Raw genomic sequence first — 27,280 nt, 5'->3', positions numbered from 1 at the left:
ACTCTCCCAGTGTCTAACATCACCGCTCCCTCCATGGCGCGGCTCTCGTCCTTGGCAGCTCGACTCCCGCCTTATCTTATTTATTACCCTTTACGTTTATTTAGTCTTTGATCAGACAGCTCAGCACGCCCGGCCGCTTCTGGGGAACGGCCACTTGCAATGGAATTTCTCAGGAGTCTGAAGCAACCAGCCGGGGGAGAGGAAGAGCTGGGAGATCGGAGGAAGACAGAGGGAAACTGAGGCTTAGGGAGTAGAAACATTCACTTGTTCTCCCATTCATACTCCCCTCACCCCATCTATCTATCCTCATACACCCCATCCATCTAATCTTTCTCTCTCTCTCTTCAGGGTAGGACAGTGTCGACACGTCTGTGCAGCGCCTGGCACAACGGGTCCCTGAGCTCTAGGTACTACCCTGGTACGTTTCTTTCTCTCTCACGTGCCAAGGGACCTGAGATCCCTCCGGGCTAGGAGAGCACTGAAAAGCAGCCACCTCTGGGGTGGGGGTGAACCCCAGCCTGGGGAATGTCCCATGACAGCAGCGTTTGGGAAACAGGCCCTGGGAGATTAAATATCCTCCGAGGGGGGCCCAGTCACGTAAACAGAGACAAGGGCGGAGATCGGTGACGGTAGGGAGCACAGAGAACCGAGAGGGAAACAAGCAATAACATCGGATCCGTCCCAGGGGCGAGCAAAGGGTTAATCTGAGAACAGCCCAGTGAGATAATTTGCGGCTAGCTGCCACCTGGGCCCTTATCAGGAGCCATCTGCGCCGCTTCCTCCATCTATATAAACGAGTGTCCAGTTTGCATAGCCAGAGAACCTGCTTCCCCATCCTCGCCAGCGCCAGACCTGGGAGACTGAAGGTAAGAGCTGTCCCTGGCCCACTGCCCTCTCCTCTCCCACGAGACCCAAATTCACACGCAGGAGTATTGTCCTAAACTGGGACCTAGGAGCCGATCGACGTTTTCCAACCCAACTGAGAAAAGTTTCGCACCCGCACTGACGTTTTTGCAACCAAACCGTGCAGGTTTTCTGAACGGGGAGTAAATTTTCTCCTTTTCCATCCCGGAGCCCCCCAATTTCGCACAACGAATTCCCTCCGAATTTGGAAATACGGTTTCTCTTGCCAGTAAATAACTCCGTCCGTGCCAACTGGAGGGGGGGCAAACCATTGCGAAATGGGAAAATGCCCGAGATGCGATTTCGATTGAGAACCGGGGGGGTGGGGGGGGGGAGACAAAAGAACTCTCTCGAAAGACGCCAGTGAAGAAATCCAAAAAGAGAGCCATGAGAAGATTTCTGAAACATGAAAAGCACCTGGATTTTATTGGGTTTTTTTCCCCTTCCCATTTCTGACCAGCTCTGCTGCTGATAAAAGGGTTAAGATGTAATTTAAATGCCATTGCAGATCTCACTTGAGGTCTATGTGTTCCCAGTATGATGGTGAGCGTCTCTGGATCTCGGGTGGGGCCCAGGTGGTGCCTGGCACGATGGGGAACTCACCACCCCCGATTTTGGGCGGGGCTCAGGCACACATGTCAAATGGGAAGAGCCTTTGTGTCTCGGGCAGGGTCTGTGGGGCACCTGGCATGACAGGGAAACCCCCTGGATCTCGGGCGGGATCCAGAAATTGTTCCTGTGGAAATGGTAGGAAAATGCCAACCCTCTCTTCATTTTTTAAAAAGTTTTCCTCTGGAAAAGTGGAGTGGGGAAAGTTTTCAAAAATTAAAAGAAGAGAGAAAGTAACTGATTGTTTTAAAATAATACTAATCACAGCCCCTGTTTTATAGATGGGGAAACCGAGGCACGATGGGGAAGGGGTTTGCGAGCAGCAGCCTGATGAGTAGTTCGTCGGTCCTCTGAAGCACAGTGCAGGGCTCTGTCCACTTGGCCCCCGCTGCTTTGTCTCCCTGTTTAACTGTCTCTTTAAGCGAGCCAAAGTAACACTTCGGTTTTGGTTTTTTTCTGGTTGCAAAAGGGCTGAGAAAGTGTGTGTGTGTGTGGGGAAATAACTCAAACTTTCACCCTTTGCTGCTGTTTTCTAACTGGGGAAACCAGACAAGAAATGAGGAAAGGTCGATTTCCCCCCTGCCCCCGCTCTGCTTCTTACTTTTTTCAAATTTCCATATGGGGAAAAAATGTTATCACCCAACGGGGGGAAGAAATTTTGACCGGAGATTTTTTATCCTGGGGAAATTCCAGAGGGCAAAATCCCCATTGTCAAGCCAATTCTTCGGATAAGGCTGCGAGGTTTCGTCCATGGGATTTGCCAGACAGGTTCTCTCTTGGCCTGTTATCTGGCAGATAAGATAGGATGCGATAAGAAGAAAGAAACTGTCAGTTTCCATTTTCTCTTTCTCGTAACACAAATAGGAGTCGGATTTAAAGTCTCAGGAACCTAGTGGATTTTCATAAAGCACCTAATTCCCTTTGGTTCAATGGGAATTAGGAGCCTAACTCCATTCAGAGTTTTAAAATTTCCCCCTACAGGCACTTGGAAAAAGTTACCCTGGGTTTGGCTCGTCCTTTATTCCCAGGAGGAAAATAGGAGATCCGCCTTCTCGGCTGAACTAAAAGGGGCTGTTTCCAGACGCTTTAAAGCTACTTTCTACTACCAGGGCAATTCCAAGGGCCCATCTGGCTGGCGGCACCTGCTTCAGCTTTGCAATAATGAGCAATGTGGCAATCAGTAGGGTTCAGAGTCAACCTGCTGTCTGCAGTTGTTTTTAGCTGCTGGCGCCCCCTGCAGTTGAGGCTGCCTCCATTTCCCCTTTGTTTGGCCAGTGACCGTTTAGCGCCGTGTCTGGTAGTTCCTTGCTAGGATTCCACCTGGATCTTTAATATTCTCTCCCCTTTTGGGGCAGAAGCTACTCTAGTGAGTCAGGACCAGGAACCTTAGTGAAGAGTTGAGAGACTCTGGCTTCAGCGTGTTGACTCTGGACCCTACTGATGACAGGGTGAAGTAAGTAGGGGAGAACAAATGACATGGGACAGGTGTGTAGTCACGTCACTCAATGCCTGACTGGAAAGCGCCCCAAGACTGCAGAGAAGGGTGCTGGGGCACAACCTCGCAGGCTGCTTCTGTGACTCCCACTCACACTCTGCCTCCGGCAGCCCAGCCAGGCAGCTGCCCAAGGACTCTGCCCCCAGGGGTCCCTGGCCCTGCAGCCTTTTCTCGCCCCAGCTGTGGGGGGGCCACCAGTCTGCCCCTGTTAATCCTTCAGGGTTTGTCCACACGGCAGCTGAGGGGTCAGGCCCAGCCCAGGGAGAGGGACCTGTCCTAGCTCTGCTTGCGCTGCGGATAGCAGTGTGGCCACATGCATGGCTGGGGGGTGGGCGGAAGGGGCGTGGGGGTGGGTTGTGTTAGGGAGGGTTGTGTGGGGTGAGGCAGGGGAGGTGTGTGGGGGAGGGTTGTGTGGGAGTGTGCAAGGAGGTTGTGAGTGGGGGAGGAAAGTTGTGTGTGGGGCAGTAGGTGAGTGGGGTGTGTGGGTGGGGAAAGGAGTGGGTGGGTTGTGTTATAGGGAGGTGTGGGGGGGATTGTCAGGGACGTGACGGAGGGGTGTGTGTGGGAGGGGTGTGTGGGGAGGTTATGTGTCTAGGGGGTTGTTTATGAGGTGTGGTTGTGTGGGGTGTGTGTTGAGGTAGTGTGTGAGGATGTGTGTAGGGGAGGTTGTGGGGAGGTGGGGGAGGTTGTGTGAAGGAGGAGTTGCAGGGGAGGCTGTTTATGTGGGGGAGGGTTGTGTGTGGAGGGGTATGTAGGTGGGGAGTTGTGCGGGGTCTTGTGTGTGTGGGGTTGTGTATGAGGGGGGTGAATGGGGGTGTGGGTGGGGGGTCACAGGGGAGGCTGTGTGTGTGTGGGGTTGTGTATGGGAGGGGTGTGGGTGGGAGGTTGCGGGGGGTTGTGTGAGTGGGTGGGGGTTGTGTAAGGGAGGGGTGTGTCTGTGTGTGTGAATGTGTGTCACTGCTATCTGTAGTGCACTAGCTGGGTCAAAGTCAGCACATGTCCATCGACCAGAACTGGACCTCACCCCTCTCCCCGCAGGGCCGACGTCCCCTTTAGGCCCAGTTCCCCTTAGTGGCTGGGACACCCCGGGGCTTGTGCACCCCAATACACACACACACACACACACACACACACACACACACACACACACAGGGGGCAGCTTGCACCTCACCAAGCTGGCATCTGCTGGGCTGTATTGAAAACAGTGTTACAATACCCAGCGATTTGCTTTCCATGGGGAAGGGGCTTTCCTGATCCTGCAGCAGGCTGGGGGCTCTGCAGGGCAGCGTGTGTGCCTGGAGGCGATCCGTGGAGAGATGGCCTAGAATCAGGTGGGGTAGGTTGGCTCTCTGTACCTTAGCGAGCAGCCTGCTTCGTCTCCCTCTGCTTTCAGTTCTTGCGGGTGATTGTTCTGGATTCGAAGCAGCAAAGTCATGTTATGGTGCCACCTCCCAGCAAGAGGATTTGGTGCTGTTAGCTCCTGTCTCCTTGCTGCAGACTCAACTTCCTTTAGGGCCGGTTCCCAGGGCTAGAGATGCCGTTTTCATTCATTGCCGTGAGTCACAAGCTTAGACTGGGCAGGACAGGGGCAGCTTCTCTAGTAAATCCTACCGCCCCCCAGGGCATGGAATCCTGGAACTCTCCACTTCCTGTGTTTCCCCCCCCAGCCCGTGCGCACCGTGGCTGCAGAGTTCGGTGCATCCGAGGCAAACAAGAGTCCAGTCCGGCTCCGAGCCCAGCCCCACACTCTCCCGGTCGCCATGCAGGGCTCCCTCGTGCTCAGCCTCTTGACCGTGCTCCTAGCTGCAGCGAATGGCCAATGTAAGTCTCCAAGCCACGCGTTTAACACAATTGTCCTTTTCAACCACTGGCTCCAGCGGAGTCACCCCCGATTTACCCCAGTGTCACCCCATTGGCTAAATCGGAGTCACTCCCGATTTACCCCAGTGTCACCCTATTGGCTAAATCGGAGTCACTCCCGATTTACCCCAGTGTCACCCCATTGGCTAAATCGGAGTCACTCCCGATTTACCCCAGTGTCACCCCATTGGCTAAATCGGAGTCACCCCCGATTTACCCCAGTGTTATCCTATTGGCTAAATCGGAGTCACTCCTGATTTACCCCAGTGTTATCCTATTGGCCCCAGTAACTCATACCCATTTTATGGCTCCTTTGTGCCAATTGTGCAAATGGCCTTCGTGTGAACTGCCCCGGCTCAGACTGACTGGCCGTGCCACCTACCCTCAGCCACTGCTCTGTAACTCTGTCAAGTCCCCTCTGATCATTCTCCCCTCAAAGGCCTTGCCTACAGGCGGACACTCTGGAAAATTAATCCAAATTAACCAAAGGTGTGATTTTTAACCTGGATTAAACCCATCTAATTTGGAATATAAATGACCTTAATTCAGTTTCTTAATTTACCTCCAAAGTGAATTAAAACTAAACCAAATGAAGGCCACTTTAATCCCAACAGAAAGTGTGCGCAGAGGACTTTAACCAATCCAGTTTAAATTCACACTTTTGGTTAATGCAGATTAAAAGTGGCTTTAATTCAGTTTCATTCACCTCCCCCGTAAAGTCACCTAAATTGAATTTATTGAGGCTACGTCCTCACTACGGCGGGGGGGGGGGGGTGTCGATTTAAGATACGCAAATTCAGCTATGCGAATAGCGTAGCTGAATTCAACGTATCGGAGCTGACTTACCCCGCTGTGAGGACGATGGCAAATCGACCTCCGCGGCTTCCCCGTCGACGGCATTTACTCCTACCTCCGCTGGTGGAATAGAAGTGTCGATTCGGGGATCGATTGTCGCCTCCCTACGAGACGCGATAATTCGATCCCCGAGAGATCGATTTCTACCCGCCGATTCAGGCGGGCAGTGTAGACCTGCCCTAAGTGTCTACACTGGGACTTAATCTGGTTCAACTAATCCGGATTACTGACACCTGTAAATTCCCCAATGAGGATAAACCCTTAGGGAAACAAGGGAAGAAGGACAGGATCTTTCCACCAGAATTAACCCTAGACCCTTGGTGTTTCTTCCTACAGATTCATGTTCAAATTGCACAGTCTCCGAGACCCAGGCAAATTGTCCTGTACAGAACTGCACGGTGGGGACCTGCATCCTCACTCTGGAAACGGTCTTCTTAGGTGAGAGAGAGGGGCCTGGCGCTCCCCTTTCCCTCCAGCCCACAATGTTCTTATCCCAAATGGATTAGCCAAAATCCAGGGCCTTTTCGGGTTGTTTCCATTAGGGTGAGAAATAAATGAGGTGTGGGGGGTTATGTGCATGTGTGTGTGGGGGGGTGGGAGTTGTTTCTGGTATGGGCTGTGTGGTGGGGGGGTGGGTGCTCTGGGGGAGAGTTGGATGTGTGGATGTTGGTTGTGTAGAGTGTATGGGTTGGGTGCTGTGGGGTGGGGTGCATGTTGTGGGTGGGGGGGATGTGTATTATGGGGGGTTATGGGGGTGGTGGGTTGTGTAGGAGCAGTTGTGTGTATTGGGGAGGTTGGGGGTGAGTGTGTGGGTGTTGTGGGGGGCTGTGCATGGTGGGGGGAGGGTTGTGTATGCGCCTGCTGTGTGTAGGGTGTGTGTGGTGGGGTTTGTTGTGGGGCAGGGGCTTATGTATGGTGGGGGAGGGTTGCTTGGGGGAAGCTGAGAGTGTATGTGTGTGTGTTGTCAGGTGTGTGGATGAAGGGATTGTGGGGTGTGTATGTGTGGGTGTTGTGGGAGGGTTGTGTGTTCTGAGTGGGTGGGTTGTGTTGGGAGTGTGGATGGAGGAGTTGTGGGTCACATGTGTGAGCACACACGCAGTCTGATTTTTGTTTTCATTTTTCCCTGCACCTAGGAAACAACGTGACCGTCAACGCTTACATGGAGAACAACACTACATGTCATGCAGAGTTCATCAGCCTGTCCGTCGGGCCCGACAAACAAGTGAGGACCAGCTCCATGTGTTTTCAAAGCAACTTCAATCAGAATATAACCGTGGCCGGTACGTACCGAGCGCAGCCATTCGCAGGGGCAGCTGCTTGACAGGCGGGAAAACAATTTGCTGGCGAACGTTTGAAATTTCAAAACTGTTTCTGTTTCACAGGGTTAAAAAATGAGCTTTACATTTTTGTGTGTATGAAATGTTTTACAAAAACTCAAACTGGCCACATTTCATCCCCTGCCACAATGAAGAGAGACTGACTTTTTTTTTTCCTGGTTCAGTGGCAACTCTGAAAAATTGGAAACAAATTTTGTTTCAACTCCAGTTTAATCTAAAATATTTTCAGACGTTACTGGAAATGTAAAAAGTCAATGTTGGTCCCCCCCCCCCCCCCCATGTTGAATCTGGGTCTCCCACATCCCACCCCCTCTTCTTCTTCTTCCTTTGGCATTTTGTAACTAAATAAACCCCATAGTTTTGAGTTATTTCCAGTTTTCTCCTTTTTTCTCTCTGTAACGCTTCCAAATGTCGCCAATGCTGGCAAAGTTCATTTTTATTCCTTTAACTGCTCTGCACCTTTTCCTGAAACTGGAGACGTTTGGAAACGTTACAGGAAAAAACATCAGAAAACACAGATTTCATTCCGTCTATTACATTCGCTGGCAAAAAACGGCCCCCTGGCCTCGAAAGCTGAAAAGCTTTTGAAAACCAGAATCAAAATTGAAAATGCTCATTTAGAAATTTCCCGTAGAAAAAAAAATTTGATTTTTCAGTGGGACATTTGGCTGATGTTTGATGCAATGGAAAAAAGGGAGTGACACAAAGAATTGGGTGCCACGGTCCAAGCGACAGGCTTGGAGAACTTTTGCAGCAGCAGTTGAATGGGGCCAGGTTGCATTGGTCAAAGCCAGAGAGCAGGCTGTCGCGGGAACCGAGACGAGAGACGAGGCGATCCTGGCTGAGAGTTCTAGCCGTGTGGCTGGATAGTTCTGTTGATTCTCCATCATGAGCCTCTTTGTGTCCTGAAATTCTGACCCATGGTTCTTTCTCTGATTGTTCCCAGTGCCGCCGAAGAGCTCACGCAAGAACGGGCTGCAGTGCGCAGCCTGCGAGTCGCCGGACGCTGACCAGTGCAAGAAGAACGTGAACATCCCCTGCACGGGCTCTCAAGATCGTTGCATCGACCTTGCTGGGACGCTTGGTAATTCCTCCAAACATGCTGGAGCTTGGGAATTGACCTGAACTCTCCCAGGCAGTTGGAAATTCCTGCCAGAGCTGGTGAAATCCAGAATTCCCTAACCCTACAACTGGTGAAATTTATTGAGTGACACCTTTATTTTCATTGATATGGGCCCCTGTTTTTCAGCATCGAAGGGTTATGACAATCAACATTTGGAGTCCTAGTTTTTCCTGGGTTCTATCCCCAGCTGAGAGAGGGAAGCGGGGTCTAGTGGTTAGAGCTGGGGGGCTGGATGCCAGGACTCCTGGGTTCTATTGTCAGCTCTGGGACAAGAGTGAGGTCTAATGGGTTACAGCTGATTTGTGCCAACTGAAGCATTTTGAGAATGTGTCTCAAATTTGCCAAATTGTTTTTGCCGGAAAAAAACAAAATGTTCCCTTTCAAAATAAAAAACCTCCAACAAAACATTCCCTTTCAACCCCAAAGGTAACTCATTTCTGTCACCCGCTTCCATCCATTCTGGGTCAACTCAAAACCGAGTGTTTCCAACGGTTTGTCAGGCTGGAAACCGACCCCCCCAAAATGGGCTATTGGCAAAGCTCTGCGGCCCAGGCTGGTGGGGCAGGGGACGAGACGAAAAGGCCAGGCCATTCCGGATTCTTATGGCCTGTTTATTTCCATCTGCAGTTAACAGCAACACCACATTGGTCTTGAAAGGCTGCGCTACCCAGAGCGCCTGTAAGCTGAAAGTCAACAGCAGTTTCTACTATTCCCAGAAGACATATACGCTGACCAAAGCCAGCTGCCTTCAGCTTACCAGCAAGGGCTCCAACGTTGCTGTTCACGCCCTGGCATTCTTCCCAACGTTGGCTGGGCTGCTCCTGGTGAAACAGCTGTCCTGATTTGCCCTCTGTCTGCAAGATCCTGGAGAAACCATCCCCCACTCACCCCTTGGGATTTAGGGGTGCCTTTGGAGAGATGAGTTCATCACAGGTTGTTGGGCTCTATATGGGGGTGCAGGGGGGAACTAGGTGTAATTCTCCTACGTCAGTTATGCAGGACATCAGCCATAGATGGCCTTAAAATGGGTGAATCAGTGAATCCGGTGGGTTGAATAAAAATGGTATTGAAACCATTCAGGTGTCTGCTTGTTTCTTGTCAAGGGGAGGTGGCCGAGGGGATTTTCCCAGCATGCACAGCACTGTTTTGTGGGGGTCACTCCCTGTGCATAACCGTATAAGAACGGGCCATCCAAAGGTCAATCTCACCCAATCTGCTGTCTTCTGACAATGGCCAGTACCAGAAGAACATCAGAACGGCCGGACTGGGTCAGACCAAGGGTCCAGCCAGCCCAATATCCGGTCTGCTGACAGTGGCCAATGCCAGGTGCCCCAGAGGGAATGAGGGGAACAGGGAATCATCAAGAGATCCATCCCATCATCTGTTCCAAGCTGCTTCTCAACCCCTACTTCCCTGTCAGAGTGAAAAGCAAGTCGGCGTTTCCTTAGAAAATTTTGACGAATGTGAAAACAAAAGAAATTTCTCAATTTTTTGGGGCACAGAATTTTAAGTTTTGTTCAGCAGAAAATTTCGATTTTTTTTTTCTGATGGAGATTTGGAAGCTGGAATATTTCTGTGTCCGTGACCCCTCCTGGGAGTTCTAGCACATGCGCCTCACTCATCCATTCTCTAGAGGCTGGGCTCGCTGGTTGGACTACATCTCCCATGATGCAACACAGTTACTCCTCTTGTGCTTCATGGGAATCCCTAACCATGGTGCCTCATGGGAGTGAATTCTCTTTTCCCCCCTTTCTTACTCTATTTTGCTCAGGAGTGCGAAAATATTCACACTCCGCTGCCCCATGGCTATGCCCACCTAACACCTGGTGTAGACGTGGCTAGGTGCATGGAAGAATGCTTCAGTTGACCTAGCTGTTTTGGCTTGGGGAAATGGATAAGCTACATTGACTGGAAAATCCCCCTGTTGCTGTAGTGTCTTCGTAGCATAGACAAGCCCATATTCTTTCTCCTTCTCTTTCTCCTAGGGCTTTGCAAAAACATTTTTGTTTCACAGACAACATTTTGCACTAGACAAAAATTGTGGTAAAATGTTTGCAACACTCAAAAGGCTCTATGAACTAATTTGAAAGAAACAGAATCACAACGGGGTTAGGAGACAAACCCTGCTGGATTTTCACCCCAATTTCAAATCCCCTTTTTTTTTTAGAATCGCTTCATTGGAAAATTCCTCACAACATTTCAAACACAATGAAAGTTTGTCCATGGAAAAAGGTCCTGCAAATCATGCCCGTTTTCTCAACTAGGCCTGTGTAGGTGGTGTCTACACTGAAGCGCTACAGCTGTGCGGGTGCCGTGTTTGAAGTGTAGACAAGCCCAGAACCGTCTCTTGTTAAGGCGGCATTTCACAGGCCTGTTGTGTGAATGTCTATTTGGGAGACACATGGTTGCATATCGTCATTCTTTGCTGCCAAACAACTGCCAGGCAGTACCCCAGAGCTGGCCGCATTTTGGTGGCAGGTGGAATCCTGTGTAAGACTGTACAAACCCAGATTCACAGACACCTCTGCCCCAAAGAGCTGACAACCTTAACTAGATAAGCAAACCCAGGGCAGGGGGACAGGGTACAGCACACCAATAGAGTGACCAGTGGGTGGGCAGCGAATGGCATGTTAATGCCTCAATTGCATTTGTGGGGGCAGGTGGGTTAGCTAGGAGGGGATCCGCTAAATGGGAAGGGAAGTGGGTCAAGGGGGCCAGGGCAGAGGGGTTGGCGTGGAGTGAACCGAGAGAAAGAGCCTGAGGGACAGGGAGGGTTGGAACGAACAATCAATCGGCACCGGGACGAGAAAGTCCAGTGAAAACTGTAGAAAGTTCTTTGGCAGTTTCTGCCCCTACTGGCTGGAGACCCAGCCACCATCACCCGGGGAGGTGGTGTTCCCCCGGCTTTGGCAATGGAGCTACACCGCTACAGACCCCAGAGTGTAGCCATAGCAACATAGAAGTGTAGGGCTGGAAGGGACCTCACAAGGTCAACTAATCCAGCCCCTTGCACACAGGGCAGAACTACATCATAATTAGACAGCTCCTGACTAAACAAAACAAGGAAGAGAAGCAGTGAGAGGCAAAAAGGCATCCTTTAAAAAGGGGAATTTAAGTCCTAGTGAGGAAAATAGAACGGAGCATAAACTCTGGCAACTGAAGTGTAAAAATATAATTCGGAAGCCGAAAAAAGAGTTTGAAGAACAGCTAGCCACAGACTCCAAATGTAACAGCAAAAATTTGCTTAAGTACATCAGAAACAGGAAGCTGCTAAACAACCAGTGGGGCCACTGGACGGCCAAGAGGCTAAAGGAGCACCCAAGGGCGATAAGGCCATTGTGGAGGAACTAAATGAATTCTTTGCATCGGTCTTCACAGCTCAGGATGTGAGGGAGATTCCCACCCCTGAGCCAGTCTTTTTAGGTGACAGATCTGAGGAACTGTCCCAGACTGAGGTGTCATTAGAGGAGGTTTTGGAACAAATTGATAAACTGAACAGTAATAAGTCACCAGGACCTGGTGGGATTCACCCAAGAGTTCTGAAGGAACTCAAACGGGAAATTGCAGGATGTAGCAATGCGGTGACTCACCGGTGTGGCACCGCCTGCTGGTCGTCCTGGGAATTAGCTCTCCAGCTCCAGAGTGCCCCCTGCTGGGGGGGGGGATGTCCGCTTGCCGCTGGCCCCCATGTCCCTCCCAGACCCCGGTGGCCCTTTACCTTGGGTGCTGCCCCCTGGCAGTACACCCACTCTCTGGATCTCCCCACCCAGGGGAACCCCCAACCCTCTACCCCCACCTCACCGGCTACTGCCAGTCACCATCTAGCCTCCACTCACTGGGGCAGACCGCAGTCTATACCACTCATCATCAGCAAGGGGGGTTTGGACCTGTGGCCTCTGCCTATCTCTGGGCTGCCCCTTGCAACCCCAGTACTCTTCCCAGCCTTTACCAAGGCCTGCAGCCTGGGGGTTTTCCAGCCTGGAGCGCCCCAGCTCCTCTGGCCTTTCCCCAGCCCTGCTCCACTCTAGGTTTGGTGCTCAGCTCCCAAGCAGCCAGGCCCATCTCTCTCCACAGCTAGAGAGAGACTCTGCCCAAGCTCCTGGCCCACAGCCTTTTATAGGGCCAGCTGGGCCCTGATTGGGGCGTGGCCCCAGCTATGCCTGCTTCCCCAACCAGCCTAACCTTCTGGCTCCCTGGGGCAGCCCTTTCCCAGGGCTGTTTTAACCAGGGCCGGTGCAACCCATTAGGTGACCCAGGGCGGCAGAAAAGCTGGTGGTACTCCTGGTTTTAACCCCTTCAAGGCAGGGGGGATAGCTCAGTGGTTTGAGCATTGGCCTGCTAAACCCAGGGTTGTGAGTTCGATTCTTGAGGGGGCCACTTAGGTATCTGGGGTGAAAATCAGTATTTGGTCCTGCCTAGTAAAGGAAGGGGGCTGGACTTGATGACCCTTCAAAGTCCCTTCCAGTTCTAGGAGATAGGATATCTCCATTAATTAATTTATAGAAGCAGATGACCACCCTACTACAAGGACTACTTAATGATTCCCTGTTCTGTTAATTCCCTCTGGGACACCTGGCACTGGCCACTGTCGGCAGACTGAACACTGGACTAGATGGACCTTTGGTCTGATCCAGTATGGCCATTCTTATGTTCTTACAGTTCTTTGTCTAACCTGCTCTTAAAAATTTCCAGTGATGGAGATTCCACATCCTCCTTAGGTAATTTATTCCAGAGCTTAACTACCCTGACTAGATAGGTCAAGTTTTTCCTAATATCCAATCCAAATCGCCCTTGCTGCAATTGAAACCCATTGCTTATTGTCCTGTTTTCAGAGGTTAACGAGAACAATTTTTCACTCTCCTCCTTGTAACGACGTTTTATGTACTTGAAAAGTGTTCTCATGTCCCCCCTTGGTCTTCTCTTCTCCAGAGTAAACAAACCCATTGTGACGGGTTTGGTCACAGAGATCCCCTTGGGACTGTCACCTGACGTGCTGAAATGACCTCTGAGCCTGTTTCCCCTGCCAGCTTGGGACTCCAGAACCCTGCCTTGTTGAGCCAGACACGCTAGCCTGCTGCAACACAGACCCAGGGTCTGAACCACGCCCCCAAAGCTGCAGGGTTTAATTGAAAACCACTTAGCAGGTACTCCTGTCTCCAGCACCCAGACACCCAGTTCCCAATGGGATCCAAACCCCAAATAAATCCGTTTTACTCTGTATAAAGCTTATACAGGGTGTGGCAAAGCTCCGACTTTGTCTCCGTGGGACCTGCGCTTCCAGGCGGTCTATGGTAGCCTCAGAGGCTCACTGCGACCCTCCACAGAGCCCTTCTCTCTCTAGGGCCAGGGTACTGAGCCCTTTTCATCATAAACCAGCAAGGAGGTTGGTGAGAGAACTCCCAGAGTCTCTGCTGTTCCTATGGGCTTTTTCAAGAACAGTTTAGACTCCTGTCCTGACAGGAGCCTGTATTCCCCTCCCAGGAGGTGTTCCTGGAGTGGTGGGTTGGGGGGAACCCGGTCCTGCCCTCTACTCCGGGTTCTGGCCCAGGGATCCTAGTGGCAGCAGCTGTTGGCAGGTGACCTTTCACTGCCAGAGCTGCTACATTTCCCTGGGCCACTTCCCCACAGCTCTCCTGCTTCTCTCTCTTAACACCTTCTTCACCCTTACCCTAGGGCTCCCTTCCAGTGGCTTGGGGGTGTCTTCATTACCCAGCCCTTCAGCCGCACTTCCCCTCCTCTGGCTCCCTTTTCCTCTCCCCAGCCTGACCGGAGTGAGCCCTTTTATAGTATCAGAGGGGCCTTAATTAGAGTCAGGTGTTCACATTAGCTTAACGGCCTCACCTGACTCTTTGCAGGTTAGTTGCAGTCATGTGTCCACCCTAGCCTGGAGCCCCCGCTCTGGTCAGTCAGGGAACAGAAAAATGCGTATCCAGTGGCCAGTATATCTGCCTTCTGCTATTCTGCTGTACCCAATTGGCCTGGGTCTATCACAAGGGTAAATTCATAAATTGTTCGCCCTCTATAACACTGATAGAGAGATATGCACAGCTGTTTGCCCTCCACCCCAGGTATTATTCACTTACTCTGGGTTTATTCATAAACAAAAGTGATTTTATTAAGTATAAAAAGTAGGATTTAAGTGGTTTCAAGCAATAACAGACAGAACAAAGTAAGTCACATAAGCAAAATAAAGCAAAAACACGCAAGTCTAAGCCTCATACATTAAGAAACTGGTTACAGGTAAAAAGAACAGGAGTACTCGTGGCACCTTAGAGACTAACACATTTATTTGAGCGTAAGCTTTCGTGGGATACAGCCCACTTCTTCGGATGCACGAAAGCTTATGCTCAAATAAATTTGTTAGTCTCTAAGGTGCCACAAGGACTCCTGTTCTTTTTGCGGATACAGACTAACACGGCTGCTACTCTGAAACCTGATTACAGGTAATATCTCACCCTCAGAGATGCTCCAATAAGCTTCTTTCACAGACTAGACTCCTTCCTAGTGTGAGTTCAATCCTTTCCCCTGGTCCAGTACTTGTTAGTTCCAGCAGACATCTCAGGTAATAAGAAGGGGTTTTCTCATGACTGGAAGCCCCCTTTGTCCTGTTCCACTCCCTTTTAGAGCTTGGGCACAAGGCGGGAATCTTTTGCCCGTGCTTGGTTCCCACCCCTCCTTCTAAATGGAAAAGTACCAGGTTTAAGATGGATTTCAGTAGCAGGTGACATGGTCACATGTCACTGTAAGACCCCTAGTCTCCACTCCCCATGGGCTGGCCCACACATACACAGGAAGGCTTTTAAGTAGTTAATGCCATTTATAACTGATAGGTTACACTTAATATGTTTCCATCAGTGATAGAAGTTTATATCTTATTCTCCCAACTCCAGATATAGAAATAATACATGAAAACAAATAGGATGAACACTTAGTAGATTACAAGCTTTCTAATGACACCATACAAGGGGTATTTAGCATAAAGCATATTCCAGTTATGTCATATTCATAAGCATACTTTCATAAAGCATATGGAGTGCAACATCACACCCATGTTTTTTAATATTCCCTCATAGGTCATGTTTTCTAGACTTTTAATCATTTTTGTTGCTCTTCTCAGGACTTCCTCCAATTTGTCCACATCTTTTTTGAAATGTGGCACCCAGAATTGGACACAATACTCCAGTTGAGGCTTAATCAGCGCGGAGTAGAGCGGAAGAATGACTTCTGGTGTCTTGCTTACCTCACTCCTGCTAATACATCCCAGAATGAGGTTTCCTTTTTTTGGAACAGCGTTACACTGTTGACTCACACTTAGCTTGTGACCCACTACGACCCCCTGATCCCTTTCTGCAGGACTCCTTCCAAGGCAGTCATTTCCCATTTTGTATGTGTGCAACTGATTGTTCCTTCCTAAGTGGAGTACTTTGCATTTGTCCTTATTGAATGTCATCCTATTTCCTTCAGACCGTTTCTCCAGTTTGTCCTGCTCACATTGGATTTTAATCCTATCCTCCAAAGCACTTGCCACCCCTCCAAGCTTGGTATCGTCCGCTAACTTTAAAAGTGTACTCTCTGTGCCATTATCTAAATCACTGATGAAGATATTGAACAGAACCGGACCCAGAACTGATCCTTGCGGGACCTCACTTGTGATGTCCTTCCAGCCTGATTGTGAACCACTGAGGACTACTTTCTGGGAACAATTTTCCATCCGGTTTTGCACCACTTTATAGTAGTTCCATCTAGGTTGTATTTTCCTAGTTTGTTTATGAGAAGGTCATGGGAGACAGTATCTAAAGCTTTACTAAAGTCAAGATTATACCACATCTACCGCATCCCTCCCTTCCACAAGGCTTGTTACCCTGTCAAGGAAAGCTATCAGGTTGCTTTGACAGGATTTATTATTGACAAATCCATGCTGACTGTTACTTAGCACCTTGTTATCTTCTAGGTGTTTGCAAACTGATTGCTTGATTATTTGTTCCGTTATCTTTCCGGGTACAGATGTTAAGTTGACTGGTCTGTAATTCCCTGGGTCGTCCTTATTTCACTTTTTATAGACTGGCACTAGATTTGCCCTTTCCAGTCTTCTGGAATCTCTCCTGTCTTCCATGACTTTTCAAAGATAATCGCTAATGGCTCAGATATCTCCTCAGTCAGCTCCTGGAGTATTCTAGGATGCATTTCATCGGGCCCTGCTGACTTGAAGACATCTAACTTGTCTACGCAATTTTTAACCTGTTCTTTCTCTATTTTAGCCTCTGATCCTACCTCATTTTTGCTGGTGTTCACTACATAAAAAGTCTGATTGCTACTAACCTTTTGGTGAAAACTGAAATAATAAAGTCATTTAGAACCTCTGCTATTTCCATTGTCCGTTATTGTCTTTCCCGCCTTCACTGAGTAATGTGCCTACCCTGTCCTTGGTTTTCATCTTCCTTCTAATGTATTTGTAGAATGTTTCCTTCTTACCCTTTCTGTCTCTAGCTAGTTTAATCTCGTTTTGTGCCTTGGCCTTTCTAACTTTGTCCTGTCATGCTTGTGTTGTGTGTTTATATTAATCCTTCATAATCTGACTTAGTTTCCACTACGACTCTTTTTTGAGTTTCAGATCATTGAAGATCTCCTGGTTTAGCCAGAGTGGTCTCTTGCCATCCTTCCTACACAGTGGGATAGTTTGCTCTTGTGCCCTTAATAACGTCTCCTTGAAAAACTGCCAACGGTCTTTAATACATGGATATAAATAATCCCCAGATTTTCCATCACACTTTTCATCAGTTAATCACAAACCACTCTCTCTCTTTAGATTCCTGGAGATCCTAACACCTGGATTCCGTCTGGAAGCCCCCTACCCAACTCGACAACCTCAAGGAGGAAAACAGCCTGAAATAGAACCAAGGCCGAAACGCTCTTCTCTGCTCAGTTATTCTATAACTAAATTCCCCCAGCTGGGTGCAACGTCATGCGTGTGAGACTCATTTTGCTGCAACGCCCTTGACATGGAGTGAGGAAGAAAATGTGTCACCGATGAATGTTTACACAATTTAATGACAAGGAATTTAGCAACCTGTTCTGGGAGTGGAAGAGGAGCTGTTGTAATGGAACTAACCCCATGGCCAACCTTAGTTCCCTTGGGATAGTTTCACTGGACCCCCATTTGGTGTCAATCGGCCATTGCTCCATTAGAGTTAATGGAACCAGATCCCGGACTGGTGTCAATTGGCCCTAGCCCCATTGTAGTTAGGGTGACCAGATGTCCCGATTTTATAGGGACAGTCCCGATTTTTGGGTCTTTTTCTTATATAGGCTCCTATTACCCCCACTCCCTGTCCCGATTTTTCACATTTGCTGTCTGGTCACCTAATTGTAGTCAATGGGGCCAGATCCCTGGCTACTTTCAATTGGCCATTGTTGTGTGATTTACAGCACTTGCCAATCTGGCTAAACACCTCTAATGTGCAAACAGTCACGCCTCTACCCTTGTGACTAAGCTGAGTATCACCTCTTATCTCTGTTGCACGAACCAGCAGACTGGATGGGACAAGTTCTATAAAACACAAGCTGATGGGTTAGGAAAGAGACAATCTGAATTATATTTAAAGAGGGAGTGTCCAGGTATGAGGGTCGTATAACATGTTACATTTCAGTAAATCATTCACTGTGACGCCCAAGGTATATATGAATCCGATTCTGTCTTTGGCCTAGATAGAGCAGAAAGGGGCCATGCTAGACAGGTTAGTGCATCTCTTCGGTTTTACAGAGAAATTGGAGAATTAACTGAACTATTTTGCAATTGAAGGTAAGAGTTTTTAAGTCGTGTTAAATTATTGTTTGTAATCTTTCATGATCTGCTGAAAAGTGCGTAAAGGCTGGAGATGTCTTTCAAATGCAAGCTCCCATCGTAAAACCCCACGATGATGATAGAGCAGGGATAGAGCGACTCAGTTTGTGCAAAGGAAAAGAAGCCCCACTCATGGAATGGTGTGTGAACCAAATAGGGAGATTTTCAAAGGCAAAACCAGCAGCGAGGGGGCCAGTGTCAGCTGAAACCACTGCGAGTCGGGTCTCAGACTCCCTTCGGCTGCTTCTTAGGAAGAAGAGAAGAACCAGTCAACGTACTTGATTTGGACTTTCAAAAAGCCTTCAGCAAACTCCCTCGCCGTAGGGCAATAGGGAATCGAAGCAGCCCTGGGGCGGGAGGCAAGGGAGTGTCATGGAGCAGAAACAGGACAACAGCCAGAGAACAGAGGAGTTTGCAGCGTTGTTGTAGCCGTGTGGGTCCCAGGATATTAGAGAGACAAGGTGGGTGAGGGAAAAGCTTTTATTGGACCAGCTTCTGCTGGGGAGAGACACAAGCTCTCGAGCTCCGCTGACCCGCAGAAGAGCTCTGTGTCGCTCGGAAGCTCGTCTCTTCCCCCACCTTGTGTCTCTAGAAAACAGAGCGGGAATTCATGGGAATTTTGTGTGATGGCAAAAGCTTAAAAGCGGAGGCCTCCAAGCTCTATCCTAGATCCAGCGTTCAAGTTACTCAAAGGATCTGCAAGGGGGGTGAGCGAGGGGGTGATGAAATCTGCAGAGGAGGCAACTTATTGTGTTTAGTCAGGAACTTTGGCGAGATCGAACGGAACTGGGTCAATGGGCAACGCGATGGCAGATGAAGCTGAGTTTTGATCCATGCAAAGTAACACACATGGGGAGGTCGGGGGTTTGTAGCACACCTAGACCTGACAGGTTCTAACTGAACCGGGCTGATCCAGAGAAGGGACCAGAGCGTCCCCGTAGGAAGATCAATGGACACCTCAGCTCGCTGTGCAGCTGCAGAAGAGAGAAGCGAAGAAGCCGTTGGGCTGCCCAAGGGGGTGGAGATAATGTGGAAAACACTGTAGTGCCCCTCTGCAGATCAGCAGGATGCTCTGACCCTGGCGCCCCACAGGCAGCGCCGGTCGCCCCATGTCAGAAGGGACGGTGCAGACCTGGAGCCAATACGGATGAGAGAGTAGAAACCTGGGCCAGGCTAGAGCCCTGCAGCGGGACTGGGATCCCACGGGACCCGCAGGACCTCCTGCCATAATAACGGAAGCGGGTAAAAGTACTTTGTTGCAGGGGGGATTGGGTGGGCAAAGGAAGCCGACTGCGGTAATATGCGGGAAATCACAGGGCAGCAGCTTGTCATCAATAGAACTGCAACAACATAAAGCAAGTTGGTTTTTTAAAAATAAAGGTTTTTACCCTTAAATTTAAGCGAGGGCTAGAAAAAGGTTTGATGTATTATAACAGGAGTTAAAGTATTTTGTATGTGGTTTAAACAAGATTTGTTTTATACTTTTAGTAGAAACAATTGTGTCTGACTTCTGCTTATGTATATATCGTATATCAACCAAACCTTTTTTCTATGTTTTAAAGTATCATGAGGGAATTTGTCTCTCTTGTGGGATTTGTAGATCTAAGGTTTTTGTGGGTGTGAAAGGAATAAAAATGCAAGAAACAATGCGGGAGTGGGTAGGAATGGGATTAAAAAAATAGTCCCACGCCGGGCTCTACCCTGGGGTTCCCGCTCTGTTATTTCTAGGCATGTTTGTGGCATGTGGGAGCTGAGAGCAATTTAATCGCCAAAACTTTTCTCCACCCAAAAATGCAGGTTTGCGGCAACTGAAACATTTCGCGAATTTGTGTCAATTTCGTCACATTGCTGCAGCAGCAAAAACAAATCCTAGAAAAAAAAAATCCTGAAAAACGGAAATGTTTTGTCTTCACAATTCCAGACTTAAACGTTTTGATTTTTTTCAACTCAAAATGTCATCTCAAATTGACGGCAACATTTATATTTAAACCATTTTAAGAATGTTTTTAAATGCCTGAAAACGAACCAAAACCATTTTTTATTCAGCTTTTTGGTCGGATGAGAATTTTGGTTCAACCGAAATCTGTTTTTATTTCCAGATCTTTTGGAAGTGCCAGTGAACCAAAAAATTGGTTATTTGTGCAGCTCTGATCCCTGGTGCTTTCCCCCCCAAATCTCGACTGGAATTCCCTTTCCTTCTTCATTTCGGTCTTGACTCTCTCCTCCTCCCCCCCGACAGAGCTCGTTGTGTCAGCCGTGAGAAGCTCTGTTCAGCTCCGAGCCCAGCCCCGTGCGCCTCCCAGCACCAGGATGGTTTCCTTCTTCCTCTGCCTTCTCCCTGCTCTCCTAGCTACAACGAGTGCACAAACTACCCCAGGTGAGTCATCCGCTGCTGTGGCCATGTAACCCCCCTGGACTTGGACCCTTTATACCCCAGTCAGGGGAACATCCAGCATGTGCAGGGAGGGGGGATTAGCTCTGTGTGGGGTACAGGCCAGGGCTACACTACAGTTATTGTAGTAATTTAGCCATAGCGCGGTAGCGTGGCAGGCAGAGGCCTGTACTGAATCCACAGCCTATCCCAATGGATGGGGGTTTTCCATTTCTACAGGAACTCACCTCCCCGAGCAACAGTAGCCAGGCCGAGGGAAGGATTCGCCTGTCAACCTGCATCTACTCCAGGGGTTAGATCGGCCGAGCTGCGGTGCTCAGGGTGTGGACTTTTCAACCCCCCTGAGCAGTGTATCTAGATCACCCTGGTTAGTGTAGACCAGGCCTGAGGGGCTCCATTACCGGATACTGCCCTGAATTCTTATTTCCACGAATGCCCCTCGGCACTGCTTTGGGAGCATAAAGGGGACTAAATATAGGACTAAATGACACTGCTATAGGGGATTGAGTGTAACCTGGAATCAGGCCGACAATTTCCGGTAGCAGAGGGCTCTCCAGCCGAGCAAACAGAGGCAGAATGAGATCTCATGGCTGCGAGTTGAATTTAGACCAGTCCAAGGTGGAACTAACCCTGGCAGCGGCTTCTCAAGAGGCAGGGTGGACTCTCCATCCCTTGGACTCTGTACATTGAGGTTGGACGTCCTTCTAAAAGATTGGCTCTAGCTCAACCATCAGATATGGGCTGGATGGCAAAGAAAAGTTGCGAAGCTGCTGCACTTACACAGCTTGTGTGCAGGGCGCTGTACATAAGGACTGAAGGGCAGAGATTCTCCACTTACATGTCCCCAACAGGTCTGTGCATGTCCACATGCTGTAGTTAATGCCACTTGTATCAATGGTAATTTGGGGAACAAGGGACAATGAACGTCCTTTTGTTCTGTTTTTTGCCTGGCAATTTCCATCCTTCCCATTCCCCACAGACTGCGAACGGCTGGGCTGATCCAGAGGGATGGGTGCAAAGTTGGATTTACCTTACGCACAGGACCGTGTAACTGGGCTCTAAACCTGGGGGACCGGTCCAGTGGAGAGCCTTCCCAATGGGGAGCAATCCCCACAAGGCTAGGGGACCAAGACAGCTGGCTCCTGCACCCCAAACCTTTTTGTCAGACCCCTCTGCCGGTGACGTGGCAGCCCAGAGAACCTGGCTGCACGCAACTCAATGGCATTTCCTTATTTCTGTGCAACCAAATAACTTTTGAACACTGTGTCCCATCAACCCCAAAATTTCAGGGGATGTTCTAGACATGACTGGGCAGAACCCTATCGACTTTGGAGGAAATCAGAAAACTGGAAGAGGGAAATCTGGGACACACAGAACTGTTGGCATCTGGCCAGCCCAGCCAGACCTTCAGCCCCCTCTGTAACTCTGGGTAGATCAAAGAATTGGTCGGTGGCACCATTGACATCTTCCAGTCCATCAGCCCCTCCCCCCCAGCCCTGATATGGGGGATGTGGAAACGGGGGGCACACAGAGCCCCTGGCATGAGGTAGGGGGTGGAGGGGGTTGCATGGCATCCCAGAAATAGAACAGGGTGGGAGGGGCATGCAAGGAGTTTGTTAGGACCATGGGGGGCTGCCAGGAGCCCTGGACGGTGCGACAGAGTCAGCCAACGCATACTGCGAAGCGAGCAACTCTCCAGTACTGTGAATACCTGCACAATGGGACATCTGGGGTGGGTGGAGTTTATTTTGTGGGCGGAGCTTGGGAAAAGTACCATCCCCTTCACCTGTTCCCAGTCCGACCCTCTGGGTACCACTGGCCCAGGGGCTGAAAGTGTGTAATGGCTGAGTGTCGCCGAGGAAATTGGGTCCATTAACCCCACGGCTAGTTTGGAGCAGAGGGGGAAGACTGGGGCTAAGGGACGTGTCAGAGTGACACTGTCACGCCACAGTAATAAGGAAACACTTGTTCTTCTTTCTCCAGGTGAGACCCTGACATGTAACACGTGCTTTGGCCAAACGGACACCTGCGATTTTGTTCTAGGAACATGCGACGACAACAAGGCAACTGGTGGCTGCCTCTCCCGGGCAGAAGATATTACACTGGGTAGGTGACATTGCCGTCAACCCAGGCACATCCTACCCTGCAGTCTGTCACCAGCCTCATCGCTAAGGCCAACCCCAAACAGTCCATCGACAAAGCACATTGACCCGGCACAGAACACTCAGTCTGGGCTCAACACGGCCTTTATTCAGGCAACGTTACGGTGTCTTACATAGCGACTGGAAGACTCGGCGGTTCCAAATCCTGGCCCCATTGGAGTCAGTTGTAAATCTCCCATTGACTTCAGTGGGGTCAGGATCTTACCCCTTGAGCTTTATCCCCACAATGGACGGCTGCGCTGCAACAAGCAAAGCTGCTCTGGGTGGAAATGTCCGTTCTGAATCGTATTTTAAAAAAAAGGAAATTAGTGCTGAGATCCCTTGGACACTGCCGGGCTCCCAATGTCCTGTCTGAAGCTGTTAGTCACCTGCTCAGGGCTGGAGCTCTGCCTTACACGGTTCTTCCCTTGCTTGGGAGGCAAATTCAAGATACTTTTTACCGTTTGACTTAAAGAGATTCCAAACCGTCTCCATGTTCAAGTCCCGGAGGTTCTCACGCCAGTGGATCTCGCTAGTTCCCTTCATTTCGCAACGTTTGGAATCGAAAACCTGAGTTACAGACCTGGCTTTGTTCATCCTCCCACTGAATTACAGAGAGTAAATGGCTCCTTCCACTTACCTTGTAAGAAGGATGCAAAGCACAACATCAGCTTTAACGTCGTCTGGCATTATCGACCTACCTACCTACCTACCTGCTTCTCTATCTATCCTCATCCATCCCCACCCACCCCCTCTATCTATCTACCTACCTACCTACCTGCTTCTCTATCTATCCCCATCCACCCCCTCTATCTATCTATCCCCACACACCCCCTCTATCTATCTATCTATCCCCATCCACCCCCTCTATCTACCTACCTACCTATCTGCTTCTCTATCTATCCTCATCCACCCCCTCTATCTATCTATCTATCCCCATCCACCCCATCTATCTATCTATCCATCCCCATCCGCCCCCTCTATCTATCCATCCATCCCCATCCACCCCCTCTATCTATCTATCTATCTGTCCCCATACATGCCCACCTGCCTCTGACTACACTCAGAAAATGTTCCCAGCACAGTCACAAATGGGTTTATTAAAACTTCCACCCACTCAGGGTGTCTTTGTAGCGAGCGGCGACTCACCAGCGTGGCACCTCCTGCTGGTCGTCCTGTGAATTAGCTCTCCAGCTCCAGAGCGCCCTCTGCAGGCCTCTGTCTCGCCTATCGCTGGCCCCTGTGACCCTCCCGGACCCCGGTGCCCCTTTTCCCTGGGGTTCTGCCCTAGCAGTACCCCCACAGCTCTCTGGGTCTCCCCTTCCCGGGGAACCCCCAACCTTGTATCCCCACCTCGCCTCAGTCTATGGCCACTGCCAGTCATCAAGGAGCCCCCGTTCCCTGGGACAGACTGCAGTATAAACGTCACTCATCACAGGCAAGAGGGGTTTGGACCCGCTGCCCTTGCCTAACCCTCAGACTGCACCTCTGTAGCCCCAGTGCCTCCCTTAGGCCCTTCTCAAGGCCTGCAGCCTGGGGGGTTGCCAGGCTGGGATTCCCCAGCCCTGCTCCACTCAGGCACCCTATTCAGCTCGCTAGCAGCCAGGCCCCTTCTCTCTTGCAAGCTAGAGAGAATCTGCCCAAGCTCCTGGCCCACAGCCTTTTATAGGGCGTGGCCCCACCTGTGGCTATTTCCCCCAATCAGCCTATTCTTACTGGTTCCCCACCACAGCCCTTCCCAGAGCTGTTTTAAACCCCATCAGGGCAGGAGCAGGGTTACTGCCCTGCTACAGTCTTCACTGCAGAGTTAACATGGGCTGTCACCCGAGTTTGAGCCCTAATCCCCACACCTCCCCCTACTATCCACCCAGAAAACCCTTTAACCTCAGGCTAGCCACTGCAATTTGGGGTGGAGTTTAGACCCGGGTTCCTCTTTATCTTCCTGAATTGTGGGTCCAAGAACTAGACACAGGATCCCAGCAGCGTCGCCCCAGGGCCAAATATGGAGGGAAAATAACCTCCCTGCTGTTACTCGCGGGTCCCCTCCCAGCCTCTCATTTTCTTTTTTGGTTTTCTGTCTTTAACAAAGATGGGACACAGAACACGAACTTCTACAAACAGTGTCTGAGTAACTATAAGAGTGACATCAAAGTCCCCATCTCCTTCACTGTTGGGAATGGCAAGTATGTGAGGATCAACACCACATGGTGCAACAACACAGATAACTGTAACTCGGCTCTACTTGGAGGTAAGTTATGAGTGTGTTTTTACCGTCACTCTTTAATGGCTTGTCGACATGAACAGTGAGACGGCGCTGAGCTGGGCTGTGAATCCAGCTCCTCGTGTGCCCCCTGCCGATGCACGTGAACAGCTCGTTCGGGTGCTTTGGAAGGGCACTAGCTCAAAGCACATTAACGAATGTTTCATGTGCGTCAGCAGGGTGCACGTGGCCAGCTAGGCCGTGGCAGGCTGGCGCAGGGTCGATTCACACCCTGGCAGATCCTTACACCCCGGCCCCCCCTTGCCACAGTCGAATGGTTCATGTGGACAAGCCCCTGGCACAAGTGTATTTGTTCCCATTTCTCCCCTTTACTGCCCCCAACGTCCATTCACTCGAATGTCATTTCTGTCGCCATTGAAATGCCCATAGTTGGCGGGTCTCCAAACCAGGGGGTGGAACAGTCGGGGCCCATGTGAAATCAGACGGGCGAGGGCTGCACGCGAGAGGGGGCAGCAACTGGAAGAGGCTCAATTCTAAACCTCCCTGAACCTGTCAGGCTCCACCTTCAAACTCGCCGGGGTCTGGGACTGATTGGCTGCAGTGTTCACAGACAGTCGTGTCACGGACAGACGGAGAAATGCCGTTGGGCTGGGGGTGGGGCCTTCATCTGCTCAGACAATGCAGGGCACATCCGCCAGATTGAACGAGGTTTAACCCACCCTGTGACCATCTCTCTCTCTCTCTCGGTTCTCAGTGCCCACGGGGAGCACCACCAAGAACGGGCTGCAGTGCCCAACCTGCTTCGCTCTGAACTTCGCTCTCTGCAACAGCTCAGTCACCCCTTGTACTGGGGACGAGACCTATTGCATCGATTTCACTGGGCACCTAGTGAAAGGTAAATGCTGCCAGCTGGGGCAGTGCGGGAGCTACCCCGGGAATCTCACACCCCAGGAACTCCCCAGAGAGCTGGTGAAAACTAGTCTGTGCTGGGCCCTTGGCCGGTTGGGGGCATCCAAGAGGGTTTTTTGGCAGGAGGGAAGGAGAGAGGAACTTGGAAATTTCCCCTTCCTCACCAGTTCCCCCATCTCAGTGATGCCGCCCTGCTCCTGGAGTTATACAACATGGTATCTTGCCATGAGAAGGGTTGTTATGTCAATGATGCAGAGCTGGGGATAGAACCCAGGAGTCCTGGCTCCCAGCCCCCACTGCTCTAACCACTAGACCCCACCCCCTGTATGTTTAACATGGAGCTAAGCTATTGCTCAGTGCGGAAGCTCCTGTTCTCAGTGTGTGTCCAGGACTCCCAGCGCTTTGGGGTGTTTATACAATAACTGAACCGAGCGGTTGGGGCTGCCGGGGATGGTGACAGCCGGGCGTGTTCCCCGGGGGGGGCCGGGCGCTGGGGAAGGAGCTGCCCCCGGCGATCAGCTGGGTCCCAAACTCCAGCTTCAGTGTCTTGTGTGGAGCTGCAGAAAGTGGTTTGGGGGAGACAAGAGGGGACCAGACGCCCGCCCTGCCCTGGCCGGTTACAGCGAGAGCAGGGAGAGCACCGGGCGGGTGGGAATGGGAGGCAGAGGTGGGAACCGCTGGATGGTGGAGATAGAGGTTCTGGGGGCAGAGAAGGAACCAGAGCTGCCCGCGCCGAATAACAGGCTGATTGTCTCCCTCAGGTTCATCTCGTTCACCATTTCAAGCGAAAGGCTGCGCTACTGCGTCTGCTCAGGCCATTAAACCTGGAGCCAACCTGATTTCTACACCCTACACATTCTCCTTTTTTTGGGGGCAAACTTTTCCAGCACAGAATATACCCACCAGCCCCCCTCCCATAACCACCCCCTCCGCTAATACCACCAACCCCCCTCCCACAAATGCCATCCCTGCTAATACCACCACCAGCCCCACCACCACTCCTACTACCACTACCACCACTACCACCCCTACAACCACCACCACCCCCAACACAACTACCACAAACAAAACAACCACCATCCAGAAAACACCCACCCCTACAACCACCACCACCACCAAACCCACTACCCCATCCAAAACAACCACCTCATCCAAACCCGCCCTCCCCGCCCAAACAACCCGCAGTGGGGCCAGCCCGGCTCTGGGGAAATTCTCCTTTGCCCTCTACCTGCCTGGCCTGACTGGGCTGCTGCTGGTGAAGCTGCTCTCCTGACCCCGCCCGGCACGGCCCACGCAGCCCCTGCTGCCTGTGAATAAAGGCCTGAAGTCCCAGCTACCCACCTCCGAGGCCCCTCCGCGCTGCCGGGACAACGCAAAGGGACCGCTGCATAGCCAAGGGTCTGCCCAGCGTATGGGTGTGTGTCTGTCCCGGTACCTCGCGGCTGGCTGGAATCTCTCTGTGCATTAGCAAATTCACCGAATAAATCAGGAACTGAAATAAAAGCCCCGGTGTGGTGTTGTGTTCAGGTTGCCCATTGCTGAGCCCGACCGCATGAGACTGGGGCGCTGTGGATGCATTAGCCACAGAAGAATT

General features: G+C 50.6%; 2 protein-coding genes across 4 annotated transcripts; both read left to right on the top strand.

The window, feature by feature from the left end:
* Window positions 1-348: 348 nt before the first annotated feature.
* Window positions 349-9,237, top strand: LOC117869680 (phospholipase A2 inhibitor and Ly6/PLAUR domain-containing protein-like). Of its 3 annotated transcripts, none has more exons than XM_034756721.1 (6): window positions 349-418; window positions 4,675-4,828; window positions 6,059-6,160; window positions 6,856-7,002; window positions 8,006-8,143; window positions 8,810-9,237. In XM_034756721.1, the coding sequence occupies exons 2-6, from the start codon at window positions 4,768-4,770 to the stop codon at window positions 9,022-9,024; spliced, it is 663 nt and encodes a 220-aa protein (XP_034612612.1). In that variant the 5' UTR covers window positions 349-418; window positions 4,675-4,767; the 3' UTR covers window positions 9,025-9,237. The 3 variants fall into 3 exon arrangements, with proteins under 3 accessions (XP_034612612.1, XP_034612614.1, XP_034612613.1); XM_034756723.1 differs by having other exon boundaries at window positions 357-407; XM_034756722.1 differs by lacking the exon at window positions 349-418 and adding an exon at window positions 468-866.
* A 13,812-nt stretch (window positions 9,238-23,049) lies between these two features.
* LOC117869903 (cell wall protein DAN4-like) lies at window positions 23,050-26,959 on the top strand. The gene is made up of 4 exons (XM_034757006.1): window positions 23,050-23,110; window positions 24,646-24,804; window positions 25,532-25,672; window positions 26,448-26,959. The coding sequence occupies exons 1-4, from the start codon at window positions 23,050-23,052 to the stop codon at window positions 26,957-26,959; spliced, it is 873 nt and encodes a 290-aa protein (XP_034612897.1).
* Window positions 26,960-27,280: the final 321 nt, after the last annotated feature.

This window comes from Trachemys scripta, chromosome 24 (assembly GCF_013100865.1).
Source record: "Trachemys scripta elegans isolate TJP31775 chromosome 24, CAS_Tse_1.0, whole genome shotgun sequence".
Classification (NCBI taxonomy): Eukaryota; Metazoa; Chordata; order Testudines; family Emydidae; genus Trachemys; species Trachemys scripta.
The sequence above is the reverse complement of the archived record's forward strand: the minus strand, read 5'-3'. Positions and strand labels throughout refer to the sequence as shown.

Coding starts and splice junctions, on each gene's coding strand:
- LOC117869680 (XM_034756721.1), top strand. CDS start 4,768: ATGCAGGGCTCCCTCGTGCTCAGCCTCTTGACCGTGCTCCTAGCTGCA. Junction 7,003..8,005: donor TCAGAATATAACCGTGGCCG/GTACGTACCGAG, acceptor GATTGTTCCCAG/TGCCGCCGAAGAGCTCACGC. Junction 8,144..8,809: donor CGACCTTGCTGGGACGCTTG/GTAATTCCTCCA, acceptor TTCCATCTGCAG/TTAACAGCAACACCACATTG.
- LOC117869903 (XM_034757006.1), top strand. CDS start 23,050: ATGTTCAAGTCCCGGAGGTTCTCACGCCAGTGGATCTCGCTAGTTCCC. Junction 24,805..25,531: donor TAACTCGGCTCTACTTGGAG/GTAAGTTATGAG, acceptor CTCGGTTCTCAG/TGCCCACGGGGAGCACCACC. Junction 25,673..26,447: donor CACTGGGCACCTAGTGAAAG/GTAAATGCTGCC, acceptor TGTCTCCCTCAG/GTTCATCTCGTTCACCATTT.